This window comes from Eschrichtius robustus, chromosome 20 (genome assembly GCF_028021215.1).
Source record: "Eschrichtius robustus isolate mEscRob2 chromosome 20, mEscRob2.pri, whole genome shotgun sequence".
NCBI classification, from domain to species: Eukaryota; Metazoa; Chordata; class Mammalia; order Artiodactyla; family Eschrichtiidae; genus Eschrichtius; species Eschrichtius robustus.
In genome coordinates this window covers 48,924,230-48,944,397 of record NC_090843.1, presented here as the reverse complement: position 1 = coordinate 48,944,397, position 20,168 = coordinate 48,924,230, and the positions used below count along the sequence as shown (strand labels likewise).

Below are 20,168 nucleotides of genomic sequence, written 5' to 3'. Positions count from 1 at the left end.
GTATTCCTCCTAAGATACCTGTTGAACCTGCCTCTAAACTCTTTTTTTTTTTTTTTTTAATTTATTTTTTTTGGCTGAGTTGGATCTTTGTTGCTGTGCGCAGGCTTTCTCTAGTTGTGGCGAGTGGGTGCTACTCTTTGTTGCGGTGCATGGACTTCTCACTGCAGTGGCTTCTCTCATTGTGGAGCACAGGCTCTAGGCGCACGGGCTTCAGTAGTTGTGGCTCGCGGCCTCTAGAGCGCAGGCTCAGTAGTTGTGGCACACGGGCTTAGTTGCTCCGCGGCATGTGGGATCTTCCCGGACCAGGGCTCGAACCCGTGTCCCCTGCATTGGCAGGCGGATTCTTAACTGCTGTGCCACCAGGGAAGCTCCCTATTTACTATTCTTGAGCTCGTTAAAGATGACTCTAATCCAATCCTATGACTATTTCTTGCCTGGATTTCTACCAAAGCTTTTTAATTGCTCTGATCTGTTTCCTCCAGAGTGTCACAGTTCTTCCCATCACCATGGAATGTTCTTCTTTTACTCTGTCATGTAGGTAGTGCCTGCTCATCCTTCAGACCTCAGCTAGATTATCACTTCCTCGGAGAAGCCTTCACTGATTTCCTTGAACAAGTCAAATCCCCTTATTAGAGGCTCTTATGTATGATTCCATGTACCTTTCATTTGTAGCAGTTGTTACAGTTGTGACTTGATAATGATTGGCACCATAATTTATTAATGTCTTTCATCCCTCTTCCCTTGCACTGGACTCTAAGCTCTATGAGGGCAGTGACCTTGATGGCTTTTGTTCTTTTGTTCACTCTTGTATCCCCAGGCCTAACACAGTGCTTGGCACATAGTAAGTGCTCAACAAACACCCAGTGTATTGGAGTGAGTGAATAAATGGGTCCTCAGGGATGCAGTGTGTTGGGGTAGAAGGTCTGAGAGTCTGTCCATCAGTCCTGACATTGCCACTCACTAGTATTATGACCTTGGACAAGTCATTTCACCTTTCTGAGTCTCAGATTTCTATCTGTAAAACAAACAAACAAAAAATGATCCATGGCCTGCACCTCATTGGTTTAATGTGGAGATTTTTTTAAAGAGATCTTGCTTAAAAAAGTGCTTGAGCAATGTGAAAATGTGGGACAATCAAATTAGCTATGGCAATATAGTTAACCTCCATGAACTCCCTCTTTTGTAAAATGGGGATAATAAACCTATCTTGGAAAGTTGTTAGGCAAATTAGAGGTGAGCAGTGGAAAATATTCAACGGGTGGTACCTACTCCTGTTATGATTGGCAAAAAGAATGCGAAATGGATTTTGCAAAGTTGGGAAGGAAAGTCAGGTGCTGAAGGTGGGAAGGTGGTGAGCAGATGAGAGGCTGTGTTGGGGAATAACAGGACCTGAAGTTAAAGAAAATCAGGGAGTGTGTGTTGGAGGCCCCAGAGAGCAGGGCCTGTATGCAGGCAACATGTTTGTCTTGGCCCTTAGGAAGAGTTATGATAGCAGTCTGGGGAAGATTATTTCAGCCTCTGTAGCTTATCTTAGTGACTATCTGTATTATTTATTTTGTAAAGCCCCTATAAGATGGGCCTAAAATTTTCAAACTTTTTGGGGGTATGAGCTAAGAACTCCATATCTGTTGTACAAAATACTAGAAAATATATAGCAGTTGAAAAAACAAATGAAAATCATCCATAGCCCCATCACCAAGAAATCGCCATTTTCTAATATTTTTGCCATACTCTGTATTATTCTAGATTGTTTTCAAGGCACATATATTGAGGGCCTAACTATGTTTTGAAAAACCCGTTAGGAGGTAAGTAGAAAATTATAGATGGTTGGTAGAACTGGAATATATTTGATGCATTCCTTAGGAGATTTTCTTTTTTCCTTCTTCCTTCCTTCCTTCCTTCCCTTCTTCTTCTTCTTCTCCTTCTCCTTCTTCTTATTTTTTTTTTTAAATGATTCATCAATAGGCTTTGTCAGATGGGGTGGACCTTTCCTTGGCTTTTCCAAAACGAGTGACTTCCAACACACCTGAGGGGAAAATGAGAGACATTCTCCATGACCTAGAAGAGATCCAGGAAAAATTACAAGAAAATTTCACAAGGAAAGAGGCCCTTGAAGAACAAATGCAGGGTGAGTTGATTTTATTTGGTAGAGGAGGTTTAATTATGGAAGTTGGGGCAGCGTTCCATGGCTTTGTTTTTTGGGGACAGGATCTGAGAGCCCAGCTGTGTTATCCCTGTGGTGTGAATGAGGAAGGAGTGGGCTGAGCTATTTTTGTGACTGGATGTGTTTTTGGACCTGCCTGGAGGTGTGCTGTATCACAGGCCCTTAATAGATAGAAACTCGTTTTCTAAGACCTATAAATCCAGAACCTAGACCTGATTTTGCTAGCTCACCGTGCATCTGTGTTATCTACCTGAAGAGATTCAGAAATAGGTGGCTTTTTATTTTTCACTAGTAAATGTCCTTATTAATGAAGCATGCAACTTTGTATATAGTTCTTGATAAATTCTACTCAACTGTAATCTCTGGCCAGTGTGTTTAATAATAAAGGGTAACAATGCAGAAAACAACCTTTCTGTCCTGACTTTTAGGTTTGCTGTTGTTCCCTGGCTCAGGATTGAAAAACAATTCACACCTGCCCCTTAGACAAGTGCTCTAGTCTCCTTTGCCTCTGCCTCCTGACTCGGCCACGGCCAGCTTTGTATGCTTTAGAGACGTATCTCTTAGAGCTTTTAGATATTTAAATCATCTTGCTCTGCTTAAAAAGTTTCTTACTTAAGTGGAGAAGCGTGATTCCTTGGGAAAGGTTTCTTAAGGAAACAAGTTAGAGTACAGTTTATTAATTGTTCCAAAAACGATCTGAGAAATAAAGTGCCCTCTTAGCTCCTGTGTGCTCCTAAATTTAGGATGGGTTCCTAATTTAAAATCTAAAATCGAGCTTTAAACTTGAGGATTAAATTTAAAAATTTTAATTCAAAAATCAAAAAATATGAAAAGACACAACAAAAGTATTGTGTTCCTACCCTCGTCCAATTCCTCTTATTCCCCCAGTTAACCACCTTTACTAGTTTTCTTAAGTGTCCATTCAGAATTTACTTTTGTAAGTACAAGCAAACACAAATTTATATTCTTATCTCCCCCAATATTTTTTTTTTACACAAAAGTTAGCATACTGTATACACTGTTCTGCATTTTGCTTTTCTTTTTTACTTAATATATCTTGATACCTTTACAAATCAGTACCTCAAGCATTTTCTCTTTAAAGCTGCATAATATTCCAATTTATGGATATGCCAACATTTATTTACTCAACGCTTTACTGATGGATGCATGATTATTCCCAATTATTTATAATTGCAAACAATGCTGAAGTCAATTACTGTATATACATCATTTTATATGAGTGCAGAGATAATTGTAGGTTAAATTACCAGTAAGGATTGCTGGGTCATAGAGTAAATTTTGCAATTTTGATAACGTTGACAAACTGCTCTCCAGTTGGGTTGTATCAGTTGGCACTCTTACAGAAGACATGTTTGTCCCCCAAGCCTGCCAACACAATGTGCTGTCAAACTTTGGTATTTTTTTTGCCAATCCAATGGGTTTAAAACAAGTGATATATTTGTGTACTGTACTTTTAATTTGCATTTCTCCATGAATTGTCTTTTTATATCTTGTATTGTTGGTCCTTTAAAAATTTGAGTTTTAGGAACTCATTATAAATTAGGGAGATTAGCCTTTTGTCTGTGATATGAATTGCAGATTTTGTTCCCCATTTGTCATTTATCTTTTGATTCTGTTTAGTGTGGGTTTTAGAATGTCATATAGACATTTTTATATTTTCAAGTAGTACATTTTATCAGTGTTTTCTTTTGTGGCTTCTAGATTTTAAATTTTAGTTAGAAAACTTCACCACCTCAAGTGGTGTGTGTGTGTGTATGTACACTTTTATATTAAATCTTTGGTTTCACATATAAATCTTTCACCCATTTGAAATTTATCCTAGTGTGTGTCCTAGTGAATTTTAAATAATAATGTAAATGTTTTATAACATTTATAATGTTTAATGGTGTTGCTCTGGTTGAAATGTTTCTCCTTATTTAACTGGAGAAACATGATATCTTGGGAAAAAATTATGACTTTCTATGATTACTTAAGTGTGCATTTTTAATTTTTATTTTTAATTGTGGTAAAATACATATAACAAATGCACCATCTTAACCATTTTTAAGTTTACAGTTGAATAGTGTTAAGTATATTCATATTGTATGCAACCAAGTTCCAGAACGTTTTCATCTTGCAAAACTGAAACTCTATACCCATTAAACAGTAACTCCCCATACCCTCCTTCCCCAGCCCCTAGCAACCACCATTCCACTCTCTGTTTCTATGAGTTTGATTACTCCAAATAGCTTATATAAGTGGAATCGTGAAGTGTTTATCTTTTTGTGACTGGCTTATTTCACTTAGCATCCATATTATTGGATCCAAGTTTCATCCATATTGTTGACTGTGTCAGAATTTCCATCCTTTTAAGGGCTGAATAATATTCCATGATATTCCATTGTATTATACACATATCTATACCACATTTTGTTTACCCATCCATCCATCCATCCGTCGATGGACATTTGGGTTGCTTCCACCCCTTGGCTACTGTGAATAACGCTGCCGTGAACATGGGTGTATGAACATCTCTTTGAGACCTTGCTTTCAATTCTTTTGTATATATGCCTACAAGTGGAATTACTGGATCATATGGTAATTCTATTTTTAATTTTTTGAGGAATTAAGTATACATATTAAGTATTTTTAAAATTTAACTTAGAAAATTCAAGTATGCCTTATCAAGTACAACGTTGATTATTTTGGTTATTTTGATTTTGATTATTTGGACCAGTCCAGGACAGTTTTAAAACATAAGATCTGAATATATCCCTATTTCCTGAAACATCATTCCCTAAAGTTCTCACAAGATTGTTTTTAAGACAATAGATTAGTTATTCTTCAAGTCAGCACTTTAACAGCTGCTAAGCAATTTGACTGCCTCATCACAATGATTTCCTTTGACCCTATGTAAACACACCATGAGCTGCCACGGAAATCACGCAGCCTAAATGGCACAGTGTTTCTCGAGGTATGACCCGGGACTCTCTGTAACACTAATAAGAATGCAGATAATCTCCAGGTTTGTTGGCCTATGTTGTTTTTTTTTTTTCCTTATATGTTCTTTTTGTGGCTTTGATATCTGTATTATGGTAACTTCATAATATTAATTAAAAATCTTTCCACCCTTTAAAAAAAAAAGCAGAATCCAAGGCCCATGGCCAGACTATTGAGTAAGCATCTGGAGTAAGCCCCAAGGATTTGCATTTTTGACAACTTTGCAGGGGATTTTCATGCACACTAAAGTTTTGTTTTGTTTTTTTAAATTTATTTATTTATTTATTTATTTATTTTATGGCTGTGTTGGGTCTTCGTTTCTGTGCGAGGGCTTTCTCTAGTTGCGGCAAGCGGGGGCCACTCTTCGTCGCGGTGCGCGGGCCTCTCACTATCGCGGCCTCTCTTGTTGCGGAGCACAGGCTCCAGACGCGCAGGCTCAGTAGTTGTGGCTCACGGGCCCAGTTGCTCCGCGGCATGTGGGATCTTCCCAGACCAGGGCTCGAACCCGTGTCCCCTGCATTGGCAGGCAGATTCTCAACCACTGCGCCACCAGGGAAGCCCCCACACTAAAGTTTTGATAAGCATTTTGGTGCAGCTTACCCAGCAGGGGTGATTATTTGTAATACAAATTTAATTACTGGGGAGTACAGTTGACCCTTGAACAACATGGGGGTTAGGGGCACCAAACGCCTATACAGCCGAAAATCTGACTATAACTTTTTTCTTTTTTTGTAAACAGGAGTCCTATTTTATTTTATTTATTTATATTTTTAATTAATTAATTTATCTTTGGCTGCGTTGGGTCTTTGTTGCTACACGCGGGCTTTCTGTAGTTGTGGTGAGCGGGGGCTACTCTTGATTGCGGTGCACAGGCTTCTCATTGCGGTGGCTTCTCTTGTTTTGGAGCACGGGCTCTAGGCGCACAGGCTTCAGTAGTTGTGGCACAAAGGCTTAGTTGCTCCGTGGCATGTGGGATCTTCCCGGACAAGGGCTTGAACCTGTGTTCCCTGCATTGGCAGGCAGAGTCTTAACCACTGTGCCACCAGGGAAGTCCCTTGATGCACCAATTTTAATGCCAGTATGTGTAAAACTTTATCACACTCAAAGATACAAAGCTGCTTTTTGCTATTTGAAGACCTCTTAGCATGAACCATCAGAGGTGGCTAGTCATGTTCTGGTTTTTTTCCCCGGGGGTCATCAATCCAACCTTTGACCTAGGGAGCCTCTCCTGTAGCCTGGAGGTGTCCAAGGATCACTGTATCTCACCGCCCACAGCCCTATCCCTGGAGTCATGAGAGGTTTGCCTCCTGCCAGGCCTTATGTTCCCAGGCTCTCTCTTCTGGGCAGCAGTACTGGGAAGTGGACACTCAGCGTTGTAGCCACTGGGCAGTTGGGGTGGCTTCCCGGGGGATGAGGCGTGACCAGATCCTGGGAAGGACCAGGGACTCCTGATGTGTAGAGTGGAAAGGGACTAGCCAGCTCTCTGCATGGCACATGGTCAAGGAAACTGTCCTTGGCTCAAACAGACCTAGTGTGGTGGGCATCTGGCTGGACCTTGAGGAGGGAAAGCTTGCCTTCTATTCTGTGGCTGAGCAGGTGAAGCTCCTGTATGAGTGCCCAGTCTCTGCTGCCTTTCCTCTGCACCCTGCCTTCTGGCTGTATGGCTTATTCCCTGGAAACTCTCTGACTGTGAGGCAAATAAACGTATAAACATTCCCTGGGTGTTAAAGCATGTTGATTTCCTGGTCTCTCTGCCTTCAAGCAGGGTGTCAACTTGACTTAAGTATCTCACTTCCAAAGTTAAGGGGTGCAAAGTAAATGTTTAACTCATCAGGCTTGCATTGTTCAAACCCTTCACGGTCCAAAGAAAGGACAGGCTCTTGAGTGGGAGATAATATCTAAGCCCTTGGAATATCCTGCCTGATAAGAGTGTATTTATCTGAGGACCTTGGGCCGCACAGTATCAGCTTGATTTCTGGAAGGGCTGGAAACTAAGGTCAGCCACTTGGGCGGTGAGTCTGCCTACATGACCGAACGCCAGTCAAAGCCTTGGGCACCAAGACTTATGTGCTTCCCTGGTTGGCAGTGTTCTGTGTGTGTGGTCACACGTCGTCCTGGGAGAATTAAGCATTGTCCCCATAACTCCACTGAGAGAGGAGTGAGTGGGCTCTCCTGGCCCCTGCCCTATGTGCCTTTTTCTGTTGCTGGTTTTAACCTGTATCCTTTCACTGTAATCGTCTGTAACCGTAAGTGTAACAGCTTTGCTGAGTTCTGTGAGTCCTAGTGCATCACTGACAATGAGATTGATTTTAGGGGACCCGCTCTACACACACACAAGGGGCACGCTATCAATTGCTGTGTAATACTATGATCACACATTCAGTGGTTTCAAACAACACACATTTATTCTCTCGCAGCTTCTGTGGGCCAGGAGTCAGGGTACAGCTTAGCTGAGGCCTCTGCTTTGGAATCTCGAAAGCTGCAGTCAGGGTGTGAACTGGGGCCGGGTGAGATCTGAGGCTCCACTGGGGAAGGATCTGCTTCCAAGCTCACGTGGCTGTCGGCAGCATTCAGTTCCTTGTGGGTTGTCAGACTGAGGACCACCCTCAGTTCCTTACTCGGTGGGCCTCTGCAACATGGATGCTTACTTCAAAGCCAACAAGGGAGATCAAGTCTCCTAGCAAGGTGGACATTAAATCTTATATAATGTAACCACAGGGACATGTAATCACACGTATGCCATCGCCTTTGCCTTATTCTATTGGTTAGAAGCAAGTCGCAGGTCCCGCCCACATTTAAGGGGATGGGGTTCACAAGGGCATGAAAACCAGGAGGTGGGGGGAGGTCCTTACAGTCTGGCTGGCACATGGTATCATCTCATACTCGATTTCCCCTATTTTTTAGAATCATTTTATTATATTAACAGAATGGACAGAGAAAACTACACAAAACACATGTGCAGCGTAAGGAATAATTATTATTATTATTATTAAACACCCTTGTAACTACCCTTCAGGTCAAGAAATAAAGCCTTGGGCTTCCCTGGTTGCCCAGTGGTTAAGAATCCGCCTGCCAGTGCAGGGGATACAGGTTCGAGTCCTGGTCTGGGAAGATCCCACATGCCGCGGAGCAACTAAGCCCATGCGCCACAACTACTGAGCCTGCGCTCTAGAGCCCACGAGCCACAACTGCTGAGCCCATGTGTCACAACTACTGAAGCCCGCGTGCCTAGAGCCTGTGCTCTGCAACAAGAGAAGCCACCGCAATGAGAAGCCCGCACACCGCAACAAAGAGTAACCCCCGCTCACTGCAACTAGAGAAAGCCCGTGCGCAGCAACGAAGACCCAACGCAGCCAAATAAATAAATAAATATATTTATAAAAAAAAAAAGAAAGAAAACCTTGCTGCCCACCCCAGAAGCTCTTTCATGTGCCCCATTCCAATCACAAAACCCTCGGTCCACCTGAAAGGCATCCTGACTTTTATAGTAATCACTTACTTGCATTTCTTTAGAGTTTTAGCACCCAAGCATGCATCCCTAGCATAAACCCTAAAAAACCCTGATATATCTTTTTCTTAACAGCTTTGTTGAGATATAGTTTACATACTATAAAATTCACCTATTTAAAGTGTACAAATCAATGTGTTTTAGTATGTTTACAGAGTTGTGAAACCATCACCATAATCTAATTTTAGAACATTTTCATCTCCCACAGAAAGAACCCTCATACCTATCAACAGTTGATATGTCTCTGAAGTCTCCTGATCTACAGCTTTCCCCTCCCTTTCTTCTCCTTACGATTCATCTGTGGGCCGTCAGGCTCTATTAGCACCTGTTGGAGAATCCAGCTCTGTTGGGTGGGGTTGAGCAGAAAGCCTTGCCACACAAACCAGCCAGGCAGCCTTTGACAGTTCATTTCACTTCTTTGCCTCTCTTTCCCCTGTAAAATGGAAATAATTATTATTCGCCCTTCCTTACCTTCCTCAAAGGGTTGCTGAAAGAATTGATGTAATAGATGAGACACTGGAAGAATGCCAGGGTGATTATAACCACAGCAACAATGACGTAACTATATTTTCATATCACACACCTTGATCTCTAACATCTGTAGATTCACACCTAATTTCCATACAGATCCTTGAAAACAGGAGCAAGCAGAAGTCTTCCCCTGTGATCTACTCATTTGCTCTCTGAGCTTCATGACCACCCTGCGTGATGAGTGTTATCATCTTTCTGTTAACATATGAGGGAAGGGTGGGGGTCCTGGACCGGTTGAGGGCTTTGTGCAGGGCCAGTCAGCTGAGCGTGGCAGAGCTGGGAGCTGGCCCAGCGTTCCCACTGTCAAGTCTCTAACCTTAATACCCTCTGATAAGGTCCCAGTTGAGGCCAGGACCTGGGCATCCACTTTGATAGGACACAGCTCTAAAGCCACGAGGTGCTCTTTTTTTCTTGTTGTTGGTGGCAGTTCTCAGTGTAGTGGCCTTGAGTTGCCTAAGCAGGGACAGGGCCTCTCTGTGCCAGATGACCGTTAAAAGGCTCTCTGTTCTCACTTTCTGCATTATGGAGCCTTTATCTTCTCACCCAGAGTCACCTTGATGTTTGCCTTTTGAAAGTGCCAAGAATTTAGAGGCCAGGGTTTTAGCTTCTTGAGGTCCTTTGATTAAATACCATCCTTTCAGGTGGTTTGGATAATGGGGCCTCTGTCTGCGTGGGGTTTATTGGCTGGCCACATGATTTCCCCAAGCTGCAGCCAAAGCACAAGAATCATAGAGGTGGGGAACAAAGGTTATCATTTTTGGCTTCCTTGCTTTTGTCTCACGTTTTCTGTCAGCATATCCCTTCCAGTACACTGTGGAAAATAGCACCCTTCACTCAAACAAAACAGAAAATCCTCCCAAGGAGAAGAACTGAAGTTGAAATGCCAGTGGATGAAGGCACCTCTCACTGGGGTCTACACCGTGTGGGGGACGAAGTCATCCACCGTGGACCAAGCCAGACATCCCATCAGGGGCTCCTGGGGCAGCCGCTCACCCCATCTGGAGATGTTTCTCTCAAACATCTGAGTGGTTGTACCCATTTTTGGGGTCTAGGGCTTTGGGTTCCTGGAAGAACCACCTGCTAAGCAGGAAGCCACCACCTTCTTAAGGCTCACGACAACCTCTAATATAGTTATATCTATCTGTCCCTTGCTTCTCCCTCAAGTACATTTTTTTTCCGGAAAAGTTTAATTTGAAGACTTTATTTCCTAGCTGATTGCAGAAACAAACCACAAGATGAAACAGTGCTGCTCTCTGGGGAGACCTCTCAGGCTGCCTTGCTCAGTTCAAGGGAGAAGTCCCTTCCCCGGGGGGCACTTGGGGATTTTGACAGGAAAAGGGGACTCTTCCCTGGTATATGTTCAGCTCCATCACCCCCTACTCCTGCTGAGCCCTTAGCCCCAAATTCATCCTCATTCATAATTGCTCAAAACCCTAATCACTGGGTCCTTCCAGACAACTGCAGTCTTCTTCTTTAATTATACATACTTAGGTTATGCTGAAGATTTTTTAATATTTATTTATTTTTATTCGTTATTTATTTAGACTGTGCCGGGTCTCAGCTGTGGCATGCGGGGTTCTTAGTTGCGGCATGCATGAGGGATCTAGTTCCCCGACCAGGGATCAAACCTGGGAGCTCTGCATTGGGAGCGTGGAGTCCTACCCACTGGACCACCAGGGAAGTCCCTGAAGATTTGTTTTGAATTGGGATTTATCTTTCTAACCAGCCATAGGTTTTTTAAGGACAGGGTTTCTTAAGCTTCAGCCTTTCATGTGCCATGATTCTTGTTACATCTGCATATCCCCTGCACTTTTTTTTTTTTTTTTTTGGCAGGGCCGCCTGGCTTGTGGGATCTTAGTTCCTGGACAAGGGATCGAACCCGGGCCCCCTGCAGTGGAAGTGCAGTGTCCTAACCACTGGACCAGCAGGGAATTCCCGTCTCGTGTACCATGTTTTACTTAATATTTTTCCTAAATCAACTCACATCTCCCCTTTTAGGTACATGTATTTCAAAAGGAAACTTTAAAACATTTATATAAATGAAAGCCAAAATCATGTGTCTTAAATAGAGGGATAAGTCTAAATGTATGTTTCAAGAAAAACAAAACAATGACTAGCTTGGTACCGTTGTCTAAGTTTCTGAACCTGAAGTGGGCTTGCGCTCTCCCTCTCTTTCTCTCTCTCTCTCTGGCTCAAAAGGAGATTATCGGGTACTAAAGATTTACTGAGGATTTCACCTTGACTTAATCAGGATGGAAAGAGAATAGAAAAAGGAAACCTTTCTGTCCACAAGAGTCACTGTTTCTGATGTCCCTGCACCACTTTTACACCTCTTATTCCACCACTTTGGGAAACGTGATTCTAAGAGATTGGTCTGGTGCAATATGGAAGACTGTGTCTTCCTTCCATGTGCAGGGAGATTGTTTCACCTTTATTCTTCAAAATAAATACACCCTGGGGGAGAAAAACGTATGGCTTTGGTCAGTGACAATCTCCAGGACACAATGTCTTGGAGTTACCATAGGAGCTTTTCTGATACCACCTTCTGTACAATTAGTCACCACGTTCTGACCCTCGATTCTGCTTTCTCAAATCATTTCAACTCTGGCCCCTCCTCTTCCCTCTGCATCTGCTCGCTGGTTCAGACTCCCATCACATCTCTCCCAGGTTATTTTAATTTATTATTTTTGTCTGAGTTGGATCTTCATTGCTGTGCGTGGGCTTTGTCTAGTTGTGGCGAGCAGGGCTACTCTTCGTTGCGGTGCGCGGGCTTCTCATCACGGTGGCTTCTCTTGTTGCGGAGCATAGGCTCTAGGCGCACGGGCTTCAGTAGTCGTGGCTCGCGGGCTCTAGAGCACAGGCTCAGTAGTTGTGGCGCACAGGCCCACCTGCTTCGCGGCATGTGGGATCTTCCCGGACCAGGGCTCAAACCTGTGTCCCCTGCATTGGCAGGTGGATTCTTAACCACTGTGCCACCAGGGAAGCCCTGTCCCAGATTATTTTAGTGCGAGCTCCTCTATCTCTAGTCAGAAGCCCTCTTCCCATCCATTCTCATTCTGCTAATGTGAACTTTCCAAAATGGAAGTCAGATCATGTCACTTTCCTGCTTAAAACTCCCCAGTGCTCCCCGCCTACAACAGAAAGTTCTGCTTCCTGTTTCTGCTCTTACCTCCCTCTAGCCCCCATTTGCTGTCATCCCCCCACATACACCCTCCACCCCAGCCTCCCTGCTTTGTGTCACACTATGTACTTTTGCAATTCCGGTTTGCTTTGCCTGGAGTGTCCCCCAACCCCCCTTGTCCAGAGTTGAAAACTGTTTACCCAGAGTGGATCTGGTTTCCACCAAGAGGACTGGAGTCTTTCACTGTCACCGTGTCTAACGTGGCAACATGTGCACAATGAATTTAGATCAGATCAAAGCTGACTCACTAATTGTAGAAGCAGGTACTGGAAGGCCACTCAGGCTAAAATCATGGTCATTTTCCTAGGAGCTTTCTGGGGATATTTTCAGTTTTGCTGGGTTAAGGCATTTTGTTGCCTGGGGGGTTGTCTGTGAACGCAGCCAGACAGGGAGAGCAGATTACTGGAAGGAGTGGGACACAGTCACACAAGCCTGTCTGGTTTTGGCTAGGGGTGGGGTGGGGAGAGAGGAGGTAGAAAGATTTAGATTATGAGCTGCTACCTCTCATGAAGGTTTTTTTTTTTTTTAATAAATTTATTTATTTTAGTATTTATTTATTTATTTTGGCTGCATTGGATCTTTGTTGCTGTGCACAGGCTTTCTCTCTAGTTGCGGTGAGCGGGGGCTACTCTTCGTTGCAGTGCACAGGCTTCTCATTTCGGTGTCTTCTCTTGTTGTGGAGCACGGGCTCTAGGCGCGTGGGCTTCAGTAGTTGTGGCACGTGGGCTCAGTAGTTGTGGCCCACGGGCTTAGTTGCTCCGTGGCATGTGGGGTCTTCCCGGACCAGGGCTCGAACCTGTGTCCCCTGCATTGGCAGGCGGATTCTTAAACACTGGGCCACCAGGGAAGCCCGAAGGTTTTTTGAAAGAGGTAGTTTGGGCTGATAGGGACTGATTTGGAGGATCCTGGTGAGAAAGATGAATGCCCAAACTTCCTTGTCCACAACTTGCCTCCCATGATAAGTCTGTGTTGTCCATTACTGTGTCTCTGGCACCTAGTACAGAGCACCGCACAAGGTGGAACCAATAAATATTTGTTAAATAATTTTATAAACATGATATCCTATGTTATGTCTCAAAGCACTGCTATTCTTCTAAATATTTCTATTATCTTTATTATCTTTATTTAAAAGATATTAACTTTGACATTTTACAAAAGATGATTGTACTGGGACTTCCCTGGTGGTCCAGTGGTTAAGACTCCGTGCTACCACTGCAGAGGCCACGGGTTCAACCCCTGGTCAGGGAAGTAAGATCCAGCATGCTGTGCGGTGAGGCCAAAAAAAACAAAACAAAAAGAAGATGATTGTACTAAAAATTAATTCGTAATCTTTAACACATTTTCTCCTTCCTTTGTACCCTCATCTAATGTTTATGTACATCCATTAGTTTTTAATTACCCAAATAATACTCATGCATCCTTATCAAAGTTCAAAATTGCAAATGTATAGAGGGTAAAAGTTACATAAATGTATATTTTATACTTGGTTTTTATATAGTTGTAATTGTATGTATGGTTTTAGATTTCTGTTTTTTCACTTATTTTGTAAATACTTTTCCCTCTTTAATAGTCATTAGTTTTAATGACTGCAAAAGTTCCAGTAATCTTATGTCATACTTAATTTAGCTATTCCCCTATTATTGTATATTTTTCCATTTTTTACTATTGTGTAATGATGCTATAAATAGGATATGTATATGCATATATGTATTTCTTCTTTTGAATTATTTTCTTGGAACATATTTAATTGTGGTGATTTCTTTGCAGAGATAAACAAATTGTAAGTTTACTATTCTATGGAATTTTTCGTTTTGCGGAAATGGCCTGTGACCTAAAATTTTTTGAGAATCACTAGTTGGTATAGATAATAAGTCATCAAAAATTTTAATGTCTCTGCAGTGATTAAAAATTATGTTAAATGCATTTTTGTCGTCCAGAGTTTACAATTTGGGTGGGCAGGCTAATCAATTTGCCCTTGGAAGGATAATGCAAATCAGCAAATGAATTCCAAATTTTAAAATGCAGCTGTTAAGGATGATGTATGGACATGTACTATATGTTAAGTAATGTGATAAATGCTTTATTGCATTATTTTACTTAATTCTCAAAGAGCTCTATGAGCTAACTCCATTTTGCTGATGGGGTTTACGTTTTTCAGAGAGGTTATGTAACTTGTCCAATGTTGCACAGCTAGCAAAGTATTGGAGACGAAATGTAGACTCCAGAGCCCATGCCCTTAACCATGCCATAAGGGAATTCAGGCCACTTGGGGGCAAGAAGGTCTGAGAGGCTTCTCAATATCAATTATCTCTTAATTGAGGGTATTTGTTTTACAATATGTATCTGAAAGGAGCTTGAGAAAATTAAAAAGAAAACTGGATGCAACCTCATCAACAGGTGAGGCTCTTGTCTGGAAAATGTGCTTTCAGTATGGTTAGTTGTAATCAAATGCCTTTTAAAAGTAATTGTGCTGAGTGATGTCTCTTCTGGCCAAATCAAGCAAACAGAATCCATATCCTCTAGAGACCAATTCACGTGACTATGCAGAGGACATGGATGTCTGGCCAATGAGCCAAGAACATTCAAAGTGCATTCAAAGGCAAGATAAAAGATTTACTCTGTACCAAAGCATTGGACTTTTCTGCTCCACCACATCAGGCTTGGCAGGAAAAGGAGGAAGTCTTCCTGGAAGGAATGGGAGACCAGGGTGAAGATGGATGCCACTTTGGGTTTAATTTGAGAGACCAAAGATAGATGGGTCTGAAGAGTGGGACCAATGCCAAGCCATCTAATTTGGCCTCCTGCCCAGGACTGTGTCTAACTCACCAGTCAGAGACCAGCCTCTTGTTCCACCCAATGTCAGTCATTTAACACACACTGTATCTTCTCCCCAGCAGGCCTGCCCACCAGCCCTGGGGTGTTCCACTGTCCTGAGACTCAGAGAGAGGCTGTGTTGCAAGTTCCTTCTTTGATAGGTGTGAAAGATGGATCCTCTTAAATCCTGGCAAAGGTACTTTGTTCAGACCCCCAGTGTCCCCTTCACAATTGAGAAGCCATGAAGTTTGTCTTGTGAAGGTAGAGCTCCTTCCCAGCATTCTAGAGGGAAATTCCATCAGTGCTTTCTAGATACTAATCTGTCCTCTTGGCTTTATCCAATGTACTTAATATACAGTCATCAATCTGTTATATCCCAACAGTAAATTCCACTGCCAACAACTGCATTCTCTGGCTTCTGTGTTGCTGCAGTGTGTGTCATCGTGTGGCTCTATCTTCTGGCTCAGAAAGGTGTACAGAAGTCACTTCTCTCACAGTTTATTTTATTTATCCAACATTTGTATATTACAGACCACGTACCAGGCACTATTCAAAGCATTTTCCTATTACATTAACTCGTTTAATCTTCATAACAATCCCATGAGGTGTTATTCCCATTTGGCAGATGAGGGTTAGAGAAGTTAAGAAATTTGCCTGATGATGCACAGCTAGTAGTTGGTAAAGCTGAGGTTCAGACTTAGGCAGGCAGACTCCAGAGTCCCTGCTTTTATTTTATTTTATTTTATTTATTTATTTATTTAGGCTGCACCGGGTCTTAGTTGCGGCATTGTGGACTCTTAGTTGCGGCAGGCATGCGGGATCCAGCTCCCCAACCAGGGATCGATCCCGGGCCTCCTGCATTGGGAGCGCAGAGTCTTACTCACTGGACCACCAAGGAAGGCCCCAGAGTCACTGCTTTTAATCACTGAGCTATGCTGTCTCCAAGAGAACTTCAGAGTGACCCCTGATGGATGTCTGTTAACATAAGAGAAGGGCATAAAGCTCAAGGCAAGACAGGAGGCCAGAGCTTCAGAAGTATAGCTGACTGGGAGATGGGAAGGGGCTGTAAAAAGAAACTTATTGCTACATTGCCTGTGAGGCACACTCTGGCTTGTCCGGCTCCCCACTCCCACTTTAGTTTTGGTTTTCTTTTGTATCAAACTGTTAGTCATCACTAGCTGTAAGTGCTTGCTGGGTGACTCCTTTCTGCAGCCCTTGGGTCTGGATTTTTAAGTAAGTTTTTTTCTACAAAGGAGTTTGAAGTATTATCTTTGCAATGTTCCCCCTAAATAAACTCTTCTTCCTAGCCCTCTGCCTTCCAGACATTCCCCCTGCAAAGCCTTTACGCAGCATGCATGTGCAACATCACGAAGGCCTTGTCTCTTCTCACGCTCCTGATGTCCACAGAATTAACACCGGCATCCACTGGCGATGCTGATGCAGGGCTCCCGGGGTCAAGATTCTCTACAAAGTCTTGCTCGGAGGGAGCTGTGCCCTAGAGAACTTCGTCCTTTGTGATCTGATATTTGTGCAATTCATTTGTTAAAGAAAAAGCCTTTTTCACAGACCTTGTTTTATGGGATCCTCCAAACTACTCTGTGAGGTAGAAGGCTGGGAAGAGATGATAGTCTTTGATTGAGAGGAAACTGAGGCACGGAGAGGTGATGTGACCTGCCTAGCCTCATATGCTCAGGATGGCAGAGCCCGGGCTCAGTCTCAGCTGTCATGCCTTTGGCAAGTTACGGTATCTCCCTGGACGTTGCTTGTCTTACCTATAGGGTAATGGGATTAGAATAGGTGCTCTGTAAGGGTCCTTCCAACTCAAACATTTTGTAATACTAAAATTCTGAGGAATACTTTCCCCTGAAAGATCAGGCCATCAAGCCTCCTGAAGTTCATCTTATTTGCCTCCATCCTGGAATATGACTTCATTATCTCCCAGTGAGCAGGAAGTGTGCCTTTCCTGTCTTCCTCTTTATATCACAGAGAGAGTGTTTTTTGGAAGGGCTTCCACCCCTATGCTCCTTACAGATATCATATAGCTTAAATGGTGAAATACTGTTGTAAACATAACAATGAATTTGCCTCAAAACCTGTGGATTTCAACTTTTCAGTGAGCTCTACGACAGTAATGACAGCTGAGATCAGTAGAGCAAGTGCTGTGCATCTGACAAATGCCTGACATGTATTATATATTCTTCACAACCACCTAAGAAGGTAGGTATTATTATCATTATTGCCATGTTACAGAAGAAGGGGCGGGCTTGGAGAAGTAAAGGAACTTACTCAGGATCACATAACTATCAGGTGATGGGCTCTGGATTCAAACCCATGCAGTTTGTCAGCAGCTGTTAAATGCTGCACCAGACCACAAGGCTTCTCCTAGGAGAAAAGGGGATTGGTATTATACACACTTTATTCCCTTACAAAAAATTCATTTTGTAATATTTAAGATAGAAAAAAGGCACAAAAAAAAAAAAAAGAAAAAAGGCACATTATGCACAGATAGTGTTTCCTCCTTTATTCTCTCTCTCTCTCCAACCATCTGTCCATCTATCTCCCACTGTCTGCCAAGCACTGTTCAAACATATAAGCATATATAGAGAGATATAGCAACAAATTCCTCCGGATGGAGAGAGTCAGGAGGAAATTAAGACAATGTTAGAAAAATTAGTACAAGTTTATTATTCAGTGTCACCTATGTGTCCGACACTGCGCTGGGCAAACCTATGTAAAGAGACGTATCAGAAGACCCTGCCTAAAATAAACCACATAGAGAGAGGAAAATCACTTAGTTTGGTTACAAAGAAACGAATCTGTTTACACAGATAGTGTAGAAACTAATCTCATTATTTAGAATCGTATTTTATAAGCATCACAGATAAAAAGCAGCTAGGGTGGTGGGCTTTGGTAGTGGAAAGGACTCGATTCTGGGAGGTAGTCATCCTTTACTCAATCAAGCGCTTTCTGAGGGCTTTGTCCAATAAGGTGGGGAATACTTCTGAAAACCAGGTGGACACGTCGCTGCTCTCCTGCAGCTTATAGTCAGTCAGGTGAGAATATTCCCGCCCTGAGTCACACTGCCAAGTTCTAGCTATATGACCTTGGACGAGGAACTTCTCCTGCCCCTATTTCGTAAAAGAAATGGGGTCAGATAGCGACCCTGCCACTCAAATTCCCGGCCCAAAGCGTATCCCTGGCCGCTGTTCCCGGAGGAGGGCGGGCGAGACTCCCGCGCGATGCTCTGCGGCGAGCCTGACAGCGGGGGCGCAGGTCCGGGACAGAGAGCGTTCGCGTTCCGAAAGCGCTTGTCCCTCGCGGCGCCCCGTCGCCCCGCCGCCGCCGCGACTCGCGGAGCCGGAGGAGGCGGAGCAGGCGCTGTCCCGGCTCTTGAGCGGGCTAGCTGCCGAGGAGGTGGTGCGGCGGGCCCGGGAGGCCGAGGTTCGGGCGGGGCGGCGGGAGAGGCTGGCAGGCGGCGCCGGCAGCGTGGGGAAAGCGGCGCCGCGGGCTGGGCGCTCCCGGCGAGAGGAGTCCGCTCCATGCGTGCGGGCCGAGGCCGGCCCCTGCGAGCCGCAGACATGAAGAAAGACGTGCGGATCCTTCTGGTGGGAGAACGTGAGTCCGCGCGCCCGGGCTGGCCGGGGCTGGCCGCGGCCACCGCAGCCCCTGCCGCCCCGCTGCCCTACCTCCGCGCCCCCAGGCCTCCCAGCCCCTCCGCTCTCCCCTTTCGGCTGCCCGCCGGCGGCCCTCGATCTCTCACCTCACCTGGGCCCTCCTGAGCCCTCCGTCCTCTGCCCCCCCGTCATCACCCTCAAGCCGTGTCTCCATTAGCCTCTGACCGCCCGGCCTCATCCCTCCGAAGGTCCTCTCCTCCTTTTTCTCTTGGAATGCTCTCCTCCCGGGCCTCCGCGTTTCCGAGGCCGCCTCCTCTCAGACCCTCTCATCTTCCCTGGAGATTCCCTTGTCCCTGCCAGGCAGGTGCTGGAACAGGCGGACTGACCAGTTGGGATGGCGTGAACTGGCTCCCCGGGAAGCTAGGGGGAGGGGTGCAGAACTGTTCGACTTGTGGGCAAGGTCAGGTGTCTGCTTGTTTTTGCGCTCGCGGTCTTCCCTCGCTCTAGGCATTGACTGTAAGGCACGGAGCATTTTAAGCGGTATTTGCTCTTTGCATTGGAATAACTCCAGGTACACTCGATGTTTCCTCAAAAATTTACTCTCAACTTCAAGTTATACAAGTGCTCAATGAATGAATACTTATCTGGGGAGGGTCCTTCAGTTGAGAGAATTATTGTTACCCTAAAGCCTAGTTTCCCCCATCTTTTAAAACATTATTTCATAACTACTTGGTAATTAATTTAAAAATAACGAACACACGTGAGACCCCTCCCCCCACCCCCGAGATTCTTAGATTTCACTTTTTGAAGATGTAATAAAGGAGACATGTCTTCTGTTCACTGATTTGGGGACAGAACAGCAGGGACTTCTTGATGTTGTGCAAGTTACATGACTCAGTTGGTAGGACTAAAATAAGAAAAAAGTGGGCTGGGGAGGACTGGACTGTTTGTTTTAAAAGTACATTAGTTAATGCCCTGCCTTTGCTGTTTTGAAGCTTTCTGTTCTAAACCCCGTTTCATTCTGGAGTAGCCCCTCCAGGTCACTGTGATGCCCTCCCAAGGAAGGAAGTGAACACATTTTTACCCTCTTCTGTAGTGTTCTTTGCTGTTCATAGAAACCTCTGTTCACCTGCTATTGTAGAAATCTTCCTTTAGAATCAGAATTTAGAAGTAAGCTTAGCCAGACACAGTTTACTTTTTGGTTTGCAGTTGTGAATTTTAGTTTTAATTTATAACAACACGTGTATCTTAATCTGTGTTTTGCATGGACTTCCTTGACAAAGTTCAGGAATATGATTCATGTTGATGCATTTGGAGCAAGGTAGGGAAAGTGAGTAGATGTCCCACTTAAAAAAC

The 20,168-nt window shown here is 43.9% G+C and overlaps 1 protein-coding gene across 10 annotated transcripts in view; it reads left to right on the top strand.

Moving 5' to 3' along the window:
* RHOT1 (ras homolog family member T1) overlaps positions 1–20,168 on the top strand; it is an 80,705-nt gene that overhangs the window by 3,659 nt on the left and 56,878 nt on the right. For 4 of the 10 annotated variants that reach the window (XM_068530533.1, XM_068530535.1, XM_068530534.1 and 1 more), the window contains exon 2: positions 1,966–2,128. The exons of 1 other annotated variant lie outside the window; for it this stretch is intronic. In XM_068530533.1, the coding sequence (XP_068386634.1) occupies positions 1,966–2,128 (163 nt within the window). Of the gene's footprint in view, positions 1–1,965; positions 2,129–18,588; positions 18,814–20,168 lie in introns of those variants that run through there. 5 more of the 10 variants (XM_068530538.1, XM_068530537.1, XM_068530539.1 and 2 more) reach the window with 4 other exon arrangements.